This window comes from Ictidomys tridecemlineatus, chromosome 11, assembly GCF_052094955.1.
Source record: "Ictidomys tridecemlineatus isolate mIctTri1 chromosome 11, mIctTri1.hap1, whole genome shotgun sequence".
NCBI classification, from domain to species: Eukaryota; Metazoa; Chordata; class Mammalia; order Rodentia; family Sciuridae; genus Ictidomys; species Ictidomys tridecemlineatus.
Genome location: NC_135487.1, coordinates 59,951,910 through 59,971,751, shown reverse-complemented (window position 1 = coordinate 59,971,751; position 19,842 = coordinate 59,951,910). Strand labels below are relative to the sequence as shown.

At 31.9% G+C, this 19,842-nt stretch overlaps 1 protein-coding gene across 1 annotated transcript in view; it reads right to left on the bottom strand.

The window, feature by feature from the left end:
- The window catches only part of Msh4 (mutS homolog 4), a 64,361-nt gene that overhangs the window by 15,750 nt on the left and 28,769 nt on the right, over positions 1-19,842 (bottom strand). Inside the window, exons 7-13 of the mRNA XM_078026509.1 lie at positions 12,982-13,056; positions 11,295-11,359; positions 9,840-10,009; positions 7,447-7,583; positions 6,430-6,533; positions 5,083-5,207; positions 3,110-3,310 (exon numbers count right to left, since the gene is read on the bottom strand). Coding sequence (XP_077882635.1) covers positions 3,110-3,310; positions 5,083-5,207; positions 6,430-6,533; positions 7,447-7,583; positions 9,840-10,009; positions 11,295-11,359; positions 12,982-13,056 — 877 coding nt within the window. The remainder of the gene's footprint in view (positions 1-3,109; positions 3,311-5,082; positions 5,208-6,429; positions 6,534-7,446; positions 7,584-9,839; positions 10,010-11,294; positions 11,360-12,981; positions 13,057-19,842) is intronic.

Here is a 19,842-nt window from a genome sequence, read left to right as displayed (position 1 = left end):
AGTGAAATAATGGGAGCAAAGAAATAGCCATTTAAAACAAAGATAAGGATAAAGGACGGAGCCTAGATCAGAAGAACAAGATTATCGGGGTATCATTATAATTGCCATCACTACTTTTAGTTTTAAAACTAAAATTAGTGATGGCAATTATAATGATTGCACCTACTTTTCACATGCTAGACATTTTATAATTATTTTCTCCAATTCTCAAGATAATCCACTGAAGTAGGTTCTAATTTTTCTCATTTACCACTGAAAACATGGAGCCTCAGAATTACAAAGCTAGTAAGATGTAGCTCTTTCATGTTAATCTATTTTTAATCTTCTTAAAAGCAGATATTATAAACCTAGAGCAGCTTCTAACACATCATAATCTCATGATAAATGTTTTCTGAAAATTATTAAATAAAGAATTGATGAAGGCAGAATTTCAATCAGATTTGTCTAATTCAAAACAAAAACAACCTTTATTTTCTCAAGATACTGGAAATGAACTGCTTCTTTCTTAATAGTCTAGAAGATGGGACATTTTATTCATTTAGAGTTAAGAGTCTAGGGTCATGCTGTCTGAGTTTGAATCTATAGTTAAAATACATCTGCAAGCTACATATACATCTGCCTCATAGGAATTATGTGATATTTGATAAATTACTTCCCAATTCTTTGATTTACTCATCTATAACATGGAGTTAATAATAATACTCATTATATTTTTATAAGCAATAGATAAATAATACATATATTAGGATAATACATGGAAGGTACAGAGAAACAGAATTAGCTATTAGGGCCATTTGGGTAGACTAAGGCAAAGAACTGATATGGGGATATATTGGGCAAATCTTTGGCCCTGATCTTCCTTGTTATGTAGAAATTTAGCAAATAATTATTAAAAGCTATTATGTGTTGGGGTGAGTAATACAGACATGGGCCCTTCCCTCAGAGAGAATAAATTATTAATCTCTTAAATATAAATTTCCTATTGGGTTTTCAGAAGAATTAAATGAAGAATAAATATTAAAAGTACCAAAAAGAAAATATAGAATATGCTATTAATTGGCATGCTTGTATTTTATCCTTTCTCCTAACCTCCACCCCCAAAATTCTCAAAATTGCTTATCTATATTATTACAAAAGCTGTCTAGCTGATATTTTGCTTTTGGTCTGGTTCTTGTCTATAACCAGTAAGAGTGATCTATCTAAGTTAAATCGGATCATGCCATTCTCTTGCTAAATAGCTCCCTAAAGATTGCTGGATAAAGTTCAGTCTCCTCCAGTAAGGATCTAGACACTTCATGATTTAATTCCTGTCCATTTATCCTGCCATTCAGTCACTCTGCTCAACAGAACTACAAATCTCAGGACTATTTGTAAATCCTTGAGCACATCATACTTTTTTTTTCTACTGTGCTTTAGAAAAATGCTTTTACCTCTGTCTGGGAAGTCCATTTAGTTTCTCATACCCTCCCCTTCACAGTATTTTGTATATATTAGTTCAGTTCTAATAATGATTCTTAGAAGTATGTACCTAATATTATAATCTTCATTTTCAGATAGGAAAACTAAGACTTGAGAATTTAAAGAATTTACTTAAGATTACACAACTAGTAACTGGATAAATGGATCTACCTGCCAAGTCTGTGCTCTTACTATCAAGCCTTTCAAGTCCCAGAGCTTTCTTTTATTCAGACTATACAGACACTATATATAGTTTGAGGTATTGCAGAGGTTTAAGATGGGCAACAACAGAAAATAATTATCTTTAAATATTTAAAGAACTAATATCAGAAAGACTAGATTTTTCTGTGATAAATAAAAGAATTAGGACTAATAAATACAAGTTATAGAAAGTTAGAATTTAGTATAATGAATACTTTAACAATTAGGGCTGTTCAATAATTGGACAGCCTTTTTAAAAGACAAAGCTCCTCATAAATACTCAAGTAGGAGATTACGTCACATATAAATCAGTTAGTTAAGATGTATTTTTAATTTCAGGAAAACTCTAAATAAAATATTTAATTTCCTTTATTTGTTAATCTCTGATTTTCTTTCCCAGAACTAAGAGTAAATTTTCTCTGTATCAACAATATTACCATTGCTGTGTTCCTTGCAATCCTTTACATTAGACCAGGGTTTCTCACCCATCGTGCTACTAACATCTCAGGCTCAATATATTTTTCTTATGTGTTGGTGAAGGAGGGAAGGAGAAAGAAGGGAGCCCTGTATTATAGAATGTTAGCAGCATTGCTGGACTCTATACTCCCACCAGTTAACAATCAAAAAATATTTTCAGACATTGCCAAATTCCTAGTTTTGGGGGCTAGGGATCTGGAACCAAAACCAAATTTGTAGGCTTGGAGGAAAGTGAACCAAAACCATGCCTGCTTGACAATTCCTGCATTAGGGCCAAAAATTTTATCCCTGATCCATATATTCCTCAAGGACACTCATTTTTCAGAGATAGTAGTTGTTTGGACAGCAAGAATATGTGACAGTGTTGTGTGTTCATATATGTATGCCTAACATCCAATTGCTATTGGTACCCTTTAATTAAAGGATAAATTTCTTTATCTGAAATATTATAACTTTGGGAAAAACTCACATGGGTTATTCAAGGCAAAAGCTTATCCTACTCATTTCATTTTTTCTCACAAAAAAAGTGTTTTTGATCCTGAAATTCTTATATAATTCAATTCAATGATAATTGATACAATATTAATGGAGTAAGCAAGTTTCTAATTTTGTAATATTCCAAAATGGAATATTCCACTATACAATCCAAATCAAATGAATTTTAATGAATACCAAGAGTTAAAGTTATAATCTACATAATAGGTGCACTACTATACTTTTTTTTATAGACACAATACCTTTATTTTATTTGTTTATTGTACGTGGTGCCAGGGATCGAACCCAGTGCCTCATGCATGCTAGGCAAGAAGTCTACAACTGAGTCACAACCCCACCCTCACTACCATACTTTTAGGTAGGAGAATCTACTCAAAACTTTTCTTGCGTTAATTAGGCATGTGGAGCTAAAATCTAGGCACAAAACATTTTCAAAAGGGAATATAATTGGTAACACTAAAGTAAAAGCATAACTTACCAATTTGGGCCATAATCTGACAAAGAGCAATCTGTTTTAAATATGTGGATTTCCCACTCATATTTGGTCCAGTTATGATTAAAAAATTACTCCCTTCTGTTATATAAGTATTGTTGGCAACAGGTTTCTCCACAGATATTTTCTCAAGAATCGGATGCCATCCCTGTTTGATTGCTAAAGTGTCAGTGAACTCTGGACGTACTGAAGAGAAAAATATAACGTTTTTAAAGATTAGTATATTTATATATAAAGAGTTTGTGATATGTATTACTGTGCATAACTTAGTGATTTTACCAGGGCCAACTTGGGACATTAATATTGATATTATTTTATCACAAATCCCTAACTAAATCCCTCTAAATTACAATGGATATATCTAATCATTTTTATTTGCTTTCAGAGAACTCTGCAATTTAGTTCTTTGTCACTGTCTTGGGTTCCAGATCATTCAATTTTCAAATTAAATTGTATAGATTAAAAATAATAAGTTATCCATTGGTGATACTGTTAAAATAACAAGTGATTACTACAGAATTGCATATTTACTTACTGTACCTTAAATATTATTTCAACCTTTAATATTATTTTGAATCCTTAGCACTTGGAATAAGGTATGATTATAGAATAAAAGCAAATGAAAAAAGAATTTTCTGTCCTAGCCTCTGGAGAAATTTGTCTAAAAAGAAATTTAAGAGCACAAATAAAATATAACACAAAAGTTTTGTTACTTCATAAAAACAAATAATGATCAGATCTCTATGGAAACCAGTTGAAGGTGGAAGGAGAATGAAGAAGGTGGAAGTATGAGTGAAAACTAAAATGCTGTATAATCTCTAGGTGAAATGCATGCATAAACTTGAAAGCATGCATTATAAAACAGAGATTAATTTTAAAATTTTAAGGGATTTTCAAAAATTCATTATTTATTCATTATTAATATTATTATTATCCCACTCAAACCAAAATAGAACAATATTAAATCCTTTAAGAGTTACAAAAAAAAAAAAACTATTGTCAGGATGGCCAAACCCTAAGGTAAGGTTTTGATTCCAAAAGACATATAAAAGATTAATAAGTTTCAATCTATAAAATACCAAAGCAAAAGTAATATTTCCATAAGAAATATGAAAAACTTTATGATTCTTCCCATAAAAACAACTTAACATCATAATTTTGAAATGTTAGCACTGATTTTAATTAGAGATTTTAATGTTTTTAATGTTATTAGGTCCACAATTATTTTTTTTAAATATTTTCATTAGTTGTTGATGAATCTTTATTTATTTATTTACATGCAGTGCTGAAACTCAAACCCAGTGCCTCACACATGCTAGGCAAGCACTCTACCACTGAGCCACAACCCCAGCCTAAGTCCACAATTATTGAACCATAACCATCACATACTGGTTCTGTAAATCCTCATGCTAGAGTATGGTTATTACTAATAAGCTGGATAAGAAATTTCAAAGGGCTATCTTAAGTGAAGTATTCACTCAAGATTAGAAAATACTTAACATTAGTATTCAAGGTCTGTGCATAGTATTGAATACAAAAATAAATGACATAATTCCTGATCCTGGTATGCTCACATCTAAAGAACAAAAATGCTCACTTTGGAGATTCATTTCTCTCTATTAGCATTTGTCACACTGCTACTAATGAGTATTCAGATCTGAACTTCATATGTTTCAATTTTTGCCATTTTCACCAAGGAAATGTCTCTGTAGTGTCTTATTTGGTAAGCCTTTAAAATATCTTGCAGTTTTTTTCTTTTTGATTTCCCATTTTCTGAGTGAATAATTTTTTGGATTTTAAAATTAATTTTAGGGGCAACCTTACTTTATTTTGTGTCCTAGTCTAAGACATAGGCAAGAATCTATATTTCATGTAAAACATGTAATGTTAAATACAATTATTTAAATGGAATACAAATCTTAGTATGCCACATTCTTATTTCAAAGAAAGTAACTTACCATAGTCAGAAAGAGTGCAAGCATGAGCAAAAGAGAGTAGCATATCCAGCATTGACACAGTGTCAGAAAGTTTATATAAGCAATGAATATGTTCATAAATCTCACTAAGCAGCTTGCACACTATCCTGAAAGTACATGTTGGGGAAGACACGTAATTATTTTTTAAAAAGCACATACAATACAATTATCAAATACTACTAAATTTATTGCATAAGGTAGAGTAATATTCATAGTGAAGTGTACACCACAACTACACAAACCTATTGTTCAGCTGTTTCATTTTAGAGATGAGGAAATGAAATGATTGCTTAAGGTCACATCTACTTAATGACAAAGAATCTATCTTTTGGTGTATTAACACTACATTTTTAAAGTGATGTTTCTATTAAGAAAATAATCTTTTATTAATAAAAACATCATATATAGGTCAAATCAAGCCCTAACAATACTTTAATCCCATCTGTTAATAATTCTGTTTTTGCACACATTATTAGATTGATATTTTTATTTCATTCTCTCTTATACATGCAACATCCAAATAACATAATCATTTAAGAATTTATGTGTCAGTATTTTGATATAGTATAAAAGTTTTTCCCTTACAAGATAAATATGTACCCAAAGCTTATTATATTTTATAATGTCTGTGGTCCATGTCTTGAAACTGTTTATAAATCCCAACATATCTCTATTATCTCAGAACACCGATTCTAAATTTTCTATTTCTTCTAACAGTATAGCTATTGTTTCATGAACAACAAAAGAACTGGTACCATTGTGATATTGCTATAGAAATGTCAGGATATGAGAAACTGAGGGCTTATGGACCATAGGAAAAAAAATAAAGTAAAAGAAATTCAAGATAAGCCCATGCTATGCTAACCTCCTCTACTTATGGTGGAAAGTACAATACAGAAGTATTGGTTATAATGTTATAATGGCATTTTTTGTGTAATTAGATCTGCCCTGAAGCTTCTGTGAGGCTCAATGGCCCTCACCATAATGACAGACTTTCTTTCCTAACATTCATAATTTTATAATTGTCTATAATCAGACAAAAAGTCAATTAATAAAATTTATCATAGTTCTTTAAACCAATTTATTTCAAAATTCAAATACTTTATTTTTATTTTTTTAAAGAGAGAGAGAGAGGGGAGAGAGAGAGAGAGAGAAAGAGAGAGAGAGAGAGAATGAGAATTTTAATATTTATTTTTTAGTTCTCAGCGGACACAACATCTGTGTTGGTATGTGGTGCTGAGGATCGAACCCAGGCCACACACATGCCAGGCAAGCGCGCTACTGCTTGAGCCACATCCCCAGCCCCTCAAATACTTTAAATGCTCTTACATATAAGTCATGTGATAGATTTCTCTCAAAGACTCTTGGCATCTTTCATTCATTTTAATTAAATCTGCTGATGTAAAACTGTAAGAATTTTTCACTTTAGAAATCTGTTAATAATTTAAAAACAGGATATATGAACATGCATATGAAACAAAATGGACTTATACAACTTAAATATAAGTTAGTCATTTTAATTTTTGAGAAATGATATCACAAAAAAAGTTATAAGTAATGTTTGGGAAAAATAAAAGGAAGACAACTTCAAAGGATAAAGCAGTCTATTTTAACCTGCTCTATCCAACAAGACCATTTTGACAGGTTTTAAATAGTCTATGTAAATGTTAAAATACTGCATTTTATTACCAACTGACACACATGACAGATATCAGTGATATTCATGCCATGTGTGACTCTTGTCTTATCCCTTATCCCATAATTGAACCTCACTCAAAATCTAATCACATTGCTGACTTTAACCCACTTATGACTTCATCCTTTCCTCACTTCTTGGAAACACAGTTTGCTTATACACACACACCCCACAGTACATGCATGTGTATGTATGTGGGTAATATACAAATAAATTTAAAAGTTAAAGAGTTTGTTTTTGCCAAAAGGTCCTCCTTGGAAGCAGAGAAAGAAAAGTTAATAAGCATGCAGAAAAAAAAGATTTCCATGGTCCAAAGGTTTGTAGATATTAAGTTTTTAAGTTTAAGCAGATTTCTTTACTTCAGGATTTTTCAAAATAGGAAAATATGTATAGAGGAACGTTTTCTATTTTAGGTAGTCTCTTTGTTTTCCTTTCTTCTCACACCAAGTTCTCAAAACTGATTTTTCTCCTAAAAAAAAACTTCTAAATCACTCTGAGTCTAATATAACTCTTACACAGTAGGAGGAAAATAAAAGAAGCAATATACAAAGAATTCAGAAGATTGGCATGTAAACTTAAGGAGTGTGGGAATATATGTAAATGTACTATAAAATCAGGAACAATAATTTCCTAACCACTCTTGAATGAACCTTAATAAATTCTGAAGGAAGTTGATCAGTGGGTAGCACTGTACAATCCGTAGTCATCTGAATGAAAAATCCTCGAGCAGAGCTAAAACTTGTCCTTAAAGGCAGACTATATTTTTCTGCAAGCTGCGTTATCATTCCTAATGGCCAGAAACAAGAAAAACAAAAATAAAGTGAAAGAATTTTAATGAGAGAGTTGCTTTTTGTTTAAAAAGTCACAAGATATTTTTCCAGAAATAGTTTTTAAACATTTTTTTCCTGTTTTATTTTATTGTAGTTGAAAATGAATAATAGACAAGAATAATTTCTACTGGTGACCATAGTTCATAATAATACATTGTATGTTTCAAAATTGCTAAAAGAATAGATTTTTTAATGTTCTCACCACAAAGAAATGGTAATTTTGGAGTGACGGATATGTTCTTTAGTCTAGATGTTTTCTTTTTTTTTTTGGAATGCATTACACTAATTATTATCCATATACAGCACAATTTTTCATAACACTGTATATAAAGTATGTTTACACCAAATTATGCCATTACACATGTACTCTTTTTTTGCATTACAATTCTAAATACACATATATACCACAATTTTTCATATCTCTGTTTGTATATAAGGTATGTTGACACTTCATTCATGTATTTCTTATAATGATGACCACCACATTCCACCATCCTTGCTAATCCCCTCCCCCCTCCTTTTTCCTCCCACCCCTCTTCCGTATCTTGAAATAATCTTCCTCCCATGCTCTCCCTTCCCTACCCCACTTTGAGTCACTCCCCTTATATCAGAGAAAACATTCGGCATTTGTTTTTTTGGGATTACCTAACTTCACTTAGCATTATCTTATTTAACGCTATCCATTTGCCATCTTTTTTGTTGTTGTGACAGAATAAATAAATTTATTTATTTATTTATATGTGGTGCTAAAAATTGAACCCAGTGCCTCACACATGCAAAGCAAGTGCTTTACCACTGAGCTACATACAGCCCCAGCCCCCATTCTAATTTTTAATAAAAGATAACAATCACATAAATTATTGCAATCATTAAGAAGGTCCCTCTATAAAATATATTTTATAACACAAAATATTATTTTTAAAGAAATAATTAATTCATCAAAATTCCCTAAAAATCTAAACCTCCTATCAACTTCATACTAATACAGAGTTTTAAATTTATATTTTATTTTATGACCATTAATCTTGAACATTGTTTGAACATTGCTCAAAACAATCACTCCTCCTGACTTTTCTGCTTTTCTCAATGGTACCATCATTCTTACATTAGAAATTTCATTAAGCACTAATGGCCACATTTCCCTTTACCAAGGTCATATTTACTTAATAATTAACTTATATAAAATTTTCTTTTAACCTCAGTATTTTTCTTGACTCAGATTCATTGTTATCATCCTAAATATTAATATTAATATTACTAACATGCAATAATTTAAACTGGTTTCCCTGACTTCATTTTACTCAACTTTACTAAATATATTTTTTAATAAATTTTATTTCACAAGGCAAAACCATCTCAGTACTTCATTCTCTTTGGGGAAAACATTTAAACTCCTAACTCTCAAAGACTAAATTCTGGTTCCCAGTCTACATTTAGGATTTATCTTTTACTAGTACTGTGAGGGAATGTCTTATTCCATCCTATAACCTTTGCTCATTCATTCCTTGAGGATTTCCTTGAACCTCTGTGCTTCAGCTTATACCACTGCCAGTGGTTAGAATTTCTCCCTAGGCTATTCCAACTACCAACAAATGACCATCATCTATGGGAAGATCCTCTATTTATTCTGACTCCTCTCAAATGCTGCATTTTCCTTTATACACCTAATATTCTTGTGAAGTTATGATGTTTAGGGTTTAAATCCACCAGTACTTATATACATATATAATGTGTACATATTTATGTGTGTTTTTTACTTTATTGTCTGCCTCTCCACATAAGCTCTGTGAGGACAGGGACTTAATCTTGATCACTATATATTCCTTGTGCCCAGATCAGTATCAAAGGTATTATTAGATCAATAAATATTTGTTAAAAGGTTACTGGACTGGCTTAATAATCACCTCCTCTTGAAAAAAAATAATGTTTCTGCTGCTGAAATTTTTAGCATTAATAGCCTACATTTTTCTTATAACTTATATTCAATATTATATGAGAGTAACTATATTTAAGTTCAGAAAAAAGATATAATAATTTCATGTCCTTTTTTAAAAAGGGTTCCTTATATAGTAAAATGTTAACATTATCTGTTTTGAAATAAAAAATAAATTTAAAATATGTATAACTAGTTATCACCAGCAAAAAACCCAGCATGTCCTAAAAAGTGTGTTTTATTCCTTAAAATTAAAAAAAAAAAGTCTGAAATAAATTACCTGCTATGTCATCTACTATCTCTGTATATGTTCTTCTGGCTATGTCAAGAAATTCATTTATGTGAGACTTCACTGCATAGCACTTCTGAGTCCTCATATTCAAGCATCCTTTCATGTATCTTGCATCACCATTAATTACTGTTTTAATCTTTTCAAGTATGATTTCAAACCTAATGTTAAGGTTAAAAAATTACAAGTAATAAATCAGCTTTTGTATAATTTTACCATAATAATAGTAAACTTATTGAAAGCTATTTTCAAATAGTTATGCAACAATTATTTTCCATAAGTTACAGTTATGATTCAATAAATTCTAAATTTTTTCATCAGTCAAAACTAGAATAGTGTGAGGCCACCAAGAACAATTCTAAGATCTGCTAATATATAGATCTCCCAAACTGACTGTGCCGGTGAGTACAAAACATATTCCTAAAGAACTGTCATAAAAATTCTGTCTTCATGCTCATTCGCTCAATAAATACTTACACAATGTAGCAAGAGCTGTACTAGGTACAAGGATTCAAAGAAAGATAACATATGCTCCCTGCCCTCATAAGGAAGACTAAACATATATTGTGAGGCAGTGTAACTGAAGCCTCGTAACTATCAGTTATCTAGTAGAGTGGAAAAGCCTGGTAACAACTATTTTCCTAACATTTTCCTTTATTCTGCTCTGTATTTTATTTGCAATTAAGCTGGTTTTATTATTAACTTCAGTTTGTGGCATCACACTGTGTATAAAACTTGAATAAATAAAATATTTTTAAGTATCTTTTTTGGTCATGAATTAAAATGCTATTGCTAATAATTTAACAATATTCAAATCAAACTGTAAACTTAGATCTTTTTCCATACTCATATCTATTATTTCTATTTGCATTAGGCCTTTTTTTATTTAATAAAGAAAAGGAATATATTTCTATATTTTTAAGTCTTTCCATAGAGAATGACTAAAAAGGGAAGTATTAAAATCATCCATAGGCCAGGCATAGTGGCACATGCCTATAATCCCAGAGGCTCAGGAGGCTGAGGCAGGAGTATGGTGAGTTCAAAGCTAACCACAGCAAAAGCAAGGTGCTGAGCAATTCAGTGAGACCCTGTCTCTAAATAAAATAGAAAATAGGGCTGGAGATGTGGCTCAGTGGTAGAGTGCACCTGAGTTCAATACCTGGTATTCCTTCCTCCCCCCGCCCCCCGCCAAAAAAAAAAATCACCCTTGGATTTTAATCTCTCATACAATTCTACCTGCCAGTTGCATAAATAATGTGTTGTTACCTTATTTTTTATATACATAATATGAAATATATAGCTAGAATTTTAATGAATAGTTTAAAGTTTCTGTTAACCAAAACTCAAGTAACTATTCTATCGACTACAATTGGAATCTTTAAAATAAGTTATGATCAGGAAGAAAAGAATAATCTTATATTTTATTAACAGTTGAATGACAAAAACCTCTTGTCTTCCAAGGAACCATAGTAAGCTCTTAATAAAGGTGTGTTACAATTCTTCAGAGTAATCTATTAAAGAGTAAAATAAAGAATAGTTAAAGATAACAAATTATGACATTATTCAAATACAGCATTTTATATTTGTTTAATACTTTATAGTTTACCAAGTGCTTTCTTGCTTTCTCATTTTCATGCACCCCCAAAATATTTTAGGTATGTAGGTGAGGACAGATTTTTCCTTCCAAAAAGAGCACATAGTTAATGAGTGTCATCCATTGTTTCACCTTCATGACTTCTATTTTTCTTATCTCCTAATTGTTAAGATTTAACAACATATAGTGGTAGGTAGTAATATAGCTCTGTTGTACATTTAGAGTTCTCAACATATAATTACAAAATTTGGATTATAAATACATTAAACTAGAAAAGTGCTTGGTATGTTTGAAAATAAAACAATTTCTCTATTAGTAAGTGCCAAAAGTAGGAATTTTGTTGTGCTTAATGAAAATTATGAATGGTCACTAATTGAATAAATAGAAATGAGGAGAATACCTCCTTAACCTGATCTTTATCTATTTTAGTTTGATATAAGGCAATGGCAAAAATATTTTTCTTTTGCTTCAGAAAAGAAAAATAATATATACATACTGATAAAAACTAGAAAGTTCATAGAAACATAAAGGAAAATTAAATCACTCATAATTATATCTCTTCTAAAGATACTCTAAATATTACAATATATTTCCTATCAGAAATCAAAACTTATACACCATTCCTTCTCCCCACAGTTAATACTACATATAAGTATTAGAGATTTTTTTCATTCCAAAAAATTTAATAATTTATATTCCACCCTGTGGGAAACAAATAGTCTAATTATTTGAGTATTATTCCACATATAATTTCACACTAATACAAATAATGTTAACATCATTGGATGTAAATCTTGGTCAACATTTGTTAATTTTTTTCAAACAGATTTGTAGGCATAGTATTGCAAGATCAAAAGATATATGTTACGAATGTTTCCTATAAAGTAGATACAATTTGTACTGATACTAGCTATTTAAGAAGTTTTCTATCTCATTGGTCTCTCATTTTTCCAAAATAATCATACCATGAATGGAAAGGCTAACAAACTTTTTTCCTGTTTAAATTAGTTTAAAACATTAAATATAATGTATGGTGGTAGACTGGATCTTGTAACAAGAAAAAAAATTCTACAAAGAATATGGTTAAAAATTTGATAAAATGTAAATATGGGGTATACACTGTATAATAGTATTATATCAACATTAAATATTCTGAGTTTGATAATTATATTGTCATTATATAAGAGAACATCCTTTTGTGTAGAAGATACACAAGCTAGTATTTAGGTACTTCAACTTACTTTCAAATGGTTCAGTGAAAGTTATTAATAAACACGTGTGTGAGTGTGCATGTACTGTTTGTATTAAGAAAAGATATGCAAATTTGTTAAATAATCATGTAATTTCTCCAAGTTTAAATTTTTTCCTAAACACAAAGTTGAAAAAATAAATGCCTAACACGTTATACAATTAATAAACACACATGTAAATGAGGAGCTTTTTACTGTCATGTATAACTGATTAGAATATATATATATATATATATATATATATATATATATATATGCACATACACACATATACACACACGTAAATTACCTTTAAAGGTTCCACAAGTTCCAAGGTATGCTTTAGATATATTAAATTTGTTATTTTTGATTCAGCTGCATTAACCTGTTAAGATAAAAATCTAAATGTGGAACCATAAATATTTAATGCAAGAATGGATTTTTCTCTTGAATATTTTAGCAGTCTATTCAGGATGCCAGTCTAGAAAATAATTAGAAGTTACAGAGGCTGGAGATATAGCTCAGTTGGTAGAGTGCCTGCCTCACATGCATAAAGCCCTGGGTTCAAACCCCTGGATTACCAAAAAAAAAAAAAAAAAAAAGAAGTTACTGACATACCATAATAAGCCAAGCAGACTAGTCTCCTGGAAATTGATAATGGGAGGACTTTACTTCATTGTGCCTAATTTTCATTTCTATTTCAACATCTGAGCTAAACTTAAATTGTAATAACAAAAGTAGATATAGTTTAAACCTGAGTGGCACCAAGAGACTAAGGTTAATTTTTAAAAAGCACCAAGAATATATGTGGATAGGTGGTATTTTGAAACTGAATCTGAACCTCCCAGATAGGTATAGAACAACACAAATTTCCAACACATATTCCTGTTTAGACAAATAAAATCATTTTCATAATTCTAGTGGTCCAAATTAGTTATAATTTTCCAAAATACAATAATATCAACATTCTAAATTTTGTAAATAAAGTTTATGTGAATGAAATTACAGTCTTTACAAATGAGTAATAGTACCGACCTAGGAAAATGAGGATGTTGTTGTGCATGGACTAATTTATCAATATTGATAGAAACAGAGTTTTAGGATATCCCAGTTATAACATAATGTGCTTGACATTGAGCTGTTTCCTTTTGAGGTCCCCTGGCCTATATCTTCACTGCACAATATCTGAGCCCTTCTATGACCATCTGGCCCAATTTAGAAGATACCAAAAAGCAGTTCATACTATCTTATGAAGAATCTCTGAAAGTAACAGGACAATTAATTCTAAATAAAATTCACCACAAAGAAGACAACTATTTTTGCTATCACCAAATGTAAATAATTCCAAAAACAGCCAACCTTCCCCTGAAGAAGATCAAGGTGGAAGGATTAACGCACTGAATTTAAACTTTTAATAGAAACAGAGAGACCAAAGAAACAGAATAAAAAGTCTAGACACAGACCCAAGCATATATTGGTACTTGATTTATGGTAAAGGCTGACTGCAGAAGAATAGGAAAAAGACAATCTTTTCCATAAATGATGATAATACAATTCTGAATCTATATGGGAAGAAAGAAACATGGACCTTTCTTCACCCCACCAATATAAAAATTAATTCCAATGCACTGTAAATCTAAATGTATAAAGTAAAACAATAAAACATCTGGACTATAACAAAAGAAAATATATATATATATATATATATATATATATATATATGACTTTGGGTGTTCTAAGTTTTATAGAACTTTGTAATTGATAATTTGGCATCCATTAATCACTTGGTAAAGCTAACAGCCAAAGTTGTGTACATCTTCCCTGTGGTCTGGCTTTTGTAGGTACAAAAAAATCATATTATAAACCCTATAATCACAAACCTTAACATCTGAGTTTTGCTTTCTGCCAAACAGAAAACATTCCTACCTAACTAACAACTTCCTGGTACTATAGTAATAAAGGACTTCCCTATGCTTTTCCTTTGCTCTTCCCATCTCTTAACAGACCTGGTACTTCCTAGTGTGAACCTGCCCTCTCCTCTTGGGAATTATAAATAATAAAACTCTTTCAGTGTCATTAACTTCTCCATGTTGCTACTTAGTCACCTCCATAAATAAAAATACATGGGTGTTTTAGTTAACTTTTTTTTCACTGTTGTGACTAAGGACTGACAATGTAGAGGAGAAAAGTTTACTTGAGAGCTCACAGTTTCAGAGGTCTCAATTCATAGACAGCAGGCTACATTCCTCAGGGCTCGAGGTGAGGCTAAACTTCATGGCGTAAGAGTATGGTGGAGGTACGCAGCTCACATGATGATCAGATGGCAGATTCCACTTGCCAGATACAAATATATACTCCAAAGCCATGCCCCCAATGCCCTATCTCCTCCAGCCACACCTCACCTGCCTTCAATTACCACTCTAATAATCCCATCAGGTGATTAATTCACTGATTGGGTGAAGGCTTTCATGACCTTTTCATTTCTCCTCTGAACCCTTCTGCATTGTGTCACATGTAAGCTTTTGGGGGACACTTCACATCAAACCATAACAATGGGTAAAATCATGGTATTGAAATAGGTAAATATTTCTTAAGTAGGACACAGCAAGCATAAACTATAAAGAAAAAACACTGATGTATCCAGACATTTAAATTAAGCACTTCTATTCACTACTAAGCCAGGATTGGTTTGCCAACAGTCAACTTTGAGAAACTAGAATTTGAAGGCAGATAATTTATTTGAAAAGTAATTCCAGCAAGAATAGACAATGCAGGGGGAGTAAGACAAGGAAAGGAATGATAGCAGTGTAGAATGCTAATGATCAGGTTACCAATGCAGCTCAGTCCTGCTGGAGATTTATGAGGGATGCTTTATGGCAAGTTTCAGGATCTACTCCAGAGATAAGGAAAAGGGTATATTCGTTCACCAATTCCTATTCAGTATTGGTTAAAAAGCTATTGCCAAGGGCATCAACTCCCTGATACACTAGGGCCTTTTGTGGTGAGGGAAAGTTCTCAGGTACATCTGCTTCCAGCAAGCAACTTCCCTTGCACAAAAGTGAATGCCAAGAAGATGTGGATGATATGCCAATAGCACCTGCTCCACAAATTTGACTAAACATATGGTAGTTAGTCACTGCTGAAGAGGTGCTGAAGGTTAAAGGAGAGAGATGAACTGAAATGAGCTCATATGAAAAGTCAAGAAAAAGACAGAATGACTACTGGGTAGCCTTGAGGGCTCTATGAATATATGAGAGTCAAAGCTAGTGAATTTTAGAAAGTATGGCTAATAATAATCTGAGTACCAATAAGGAACTAGGACACACGCTTTAAACTCCCTAGTAAGAGGAATATGCAAAGGAAAACCACTGTCACTAAGATGTCTGCAAAACAATGTAGAGGAGAAAAGTTCACCAATGTGTAATTTTCAGTTTGAGGAAGAAGTTAAATAATATAAAGGAGATTTGTTAATAATTGAACTTGAGTAACCAGAGAGGAAAATGGAAATATCATGGAATGGATAGGGGTGGAAATAAAGACAGCAAAGTTGAAGTTGAGCTTTTGGGGACAGAGCTATATAGTCCAAAATAAGAAGTAGTTGTAAGTACTGGGCTTCTTGTTGACTTACATGAACAGGAGTAGGGTCAACAAATTATCATTGATGTTTCAAAAGCAAAGAGCAATTCAAACATTAGTTAACATAAACACTGAAAACAAAGATTGGCACAGAAAATAGTCTTGATAGAACCAGGAAAAATTGTAGGGCTCCAACTGACTCTTGATGATAAAAATATAAAGTAAAAACTAAAAGCAGACACACTGGGACTGCAACTTGTGAGACACTAGAAGAGGACTAGGCTAAGATGTGCAGAGAATCTTGACCCACAAAAACTATTGAATAGTAAGTAGGTGTTATGGGGCTATGGTTGCAGTTCTTTATTACACAGCATTATAAAACTTACACAGATTCTCTTCACAGTTTGCTTCTTCAGAGACCACAAGGACAGTCTCTCCATGAAGAATAAGGAGACAATTCTCCACTGGCCTTTTGCATTTCCACATATCTTTTGAGTGGCACTGACTGCCTTTTTTTTTTAGACAATATTTCCAAGGATGAACATCCACAAAAGATATAGTGTCCTAGAGCAAAGAAGAGGTTTACCTACAGTTTTGGAAGATAAATATATTATTCCCCTTCAGAATGGCAGGAAGGCATACTTCCTGTCCCTTATAAAAGATTCTAGTTCCTTAAGCTCAGTAATTCTCTCTTGTAACACACTGAATGAGCAGGTGTTGCCAGGCCCTCTTCATATCATCCTGTGAGAAATAGACCTTTGGGAACCAGTGCAAGAAAATGATGATATTCTAGTTATTACTACTGCTGTGATACTAAAGTCCTTTCTCTCTGACCTAACAATATTGTGTGATCTCGTAGAATCTATGCAATGGTAGCACTCTAACTTGTTCTGCACTATTTGCAACCTATCGGTTTTGGGTAAAACATGCAATTCATAAGTAAAATTGTTCTTTAACACATTTCTCATTTAAAATTATCATTCAAAGCAGTGGCATTTGGCAAAACGCCATAAAGGCTAATCATAATATTTTTTGTGTTAACATTCACAATTAAAAGTCCTTAAACATTTACTGATTCCAAAAATACTGTTAAATGCAAAGTGAAAAAGGATTAATGATCCAGGTTAGCAATGACATATTCAAAAATAAAGTGAAGAACTTTCTCTATATAATCATAAATCCTTTTATTTTAATATAATCACTATGATTTAATATTAATTATTAGGATTGAAACTGGAAGAAGAAAGCATTCCTGCTGTAGGGGAGTTAAATTCAGAGCAAGGGAAGATGGAGAGATGGTACAGTACAGGATAATGATAAGGACATCCAAACTGGAGGTCTGCCATCACAGCCATCACAGTGTATATGAGCTTGAACAAGATCAGGAGAGTATCTATGCAAAGGGAGAAGAATAGTTTGGCATTAGTATTGGATCCCAACTAGGTTGAAGAAGTTTCTGCATGGGAGGCAAGCTTGATGCAGAATATGAGCCTGAGAGAAGGGAGAGAATTACTATACAGAAGAATTTATTAGCGGGTACTGGAACATATGCAGAATGAGGATGGTACCTGCATGGGGAAGGAGTGACAGCAGTGAGAAAATAATAGGAGAAATGGACCAAACATTTTAATGTATTAAGGATAATGACTTTCTCATCAGGTTTCTCATTGGCAGAAAAGGGAGTTACAATAATGGAAAGGGAAAGAACTAGTATACCCAGGGATGGCCAACTGAAGGAGGTACTGGTGTGAACTCATGATTTTCTGTTGTATAGATGAATATAGAAATAAATATATAGAAGTAAATGTATATACTTCTATACTTATTTATATAAATACATATTTATTCCCTAGCCATGAGAGGGTTGGGAGTTGTGACACTCCAACAGCAATAAGTGCTGAGATATTTTTTGAAAATTTATTTATTTCTATTATTATAATTATTCCACCATGCTAACTGTACATATTAGTGGGTTTCATTGTGCTATTTCTATATATGCACTTAGCATACTTTGATCTTATTCACCCTCCCTCTTATTTTCTCCTCTCTACTTCCTCTTCCCAGTCCCTTTCCCTTTCCTTAACAGTGTATCTTCTATTTCAGGTCGTCTTTTTTTTTTTTTTTCCAGTTTCCATTCATAAGAGAAAATGTGACAATGTGACAATTATCTTTCTGTGTCTGGCTAATTTTGTATAACATATATGACAATATCCAGTTCTATCGATTTTCCTGCAAATTACATGATTTTTTCTTTATTACTGAATAAAACTCCATTATGTATATATACCATACCTTCCCTATCTATTCAATGGGCAATGCACTCTCAGGTGGATTCTGTGTCTTGACTATTCTGAATAGTGTCACAATAAATGTGGATATGCAGGAATTTCTTTTGTCTGCTGGCTTAACAATATATAAAGCTTCCCTTTTCTCCACATTGTCCCCTACATAATTATTTTTGTTTTTGAATAATAGCCATTATGACCAAAGTGAGATAGATGGCAGTGAAATTTTGATTTGCAATTACCTGATGGCTAAAGGTGTTGAGCATTTTTTTCACATATTTATTGGCCATTTATACTTATTTGAGAAGTGTCTGCTCAGATCATTTGCCCATTGATTGGATTATCATTGACTTATTTTTGAGTTCTTTACATATTTTAGACATTAATTCTCTATCAGATGAATGGCTGACAAAATTTTCTCCCATTGAGTAGGTTGTTTACTCACAATGTTGTCCGTTTTCCTGGCTGTGCAGAGGCTTTTTAATTTGATGCAATAGCATTTGTCAACTCTTGCCTTTATTTCCTGAGCTTTTGGAGTCCTACTCAAGAAATTGTTGCCTATATCAATACCTTGAAGTGGTTCCTATATGTTTTCTTATAGTAGTTTCAAAGCTTCAGGTCTTCATATATTTTCAGTTGATTTTTGTACAAGGTGGGTGATAGCAACCTAGTTTAAGTCTTCTCCAAGTGGTTATCCAGTTTTCCTAGCACCACTTGTTGAAGAGCCCGTCTTATCTCCAGCACATGTTTTTGGCAACTTAGTCAAGAAACAGATGGCTGTAAATAATGTGGGTTTAACTCTGGGTCCTCTGTTTTGTTCCATTGGTCTAAGTGTCTGTTTTTATGCTATTGCTATGCTTTTTTTATAAGTAGGGCTCTGTAGAATATTTTGAAATCAGACATTGTGATACAGTGTTGTACTTTTTGCTTAAGATTGCTATAGCTATTCAGGGTCTCTGCTTCCATATGAGTTTTGTTTTTTTTCTAATTCTGTGAGCAACGTCATTGATATTTTGACATGTATTGTATTGAATCTACAGATTATTTTGGGTAGAATGGCCATTTTAACAATATTAATTTTCCTAATCCATAAAAATGGAAGGTCTTTTCATCTCTTAATGTATTCTTCAATGTCTTCCCCCAGGAATTTTAAATTTTTCACCGTAAACATTTTTCACCTACTCATTTAGGATTATTTCTAGATTTTCTTTTATTTTTTTAAGGATATTGTGAATGAAAATGTTTTCCTGATTTTTTTCTCAGCAAATACTTATTGTTTTTTAAAAAAAATTAATGCTTGTGTTGATTTT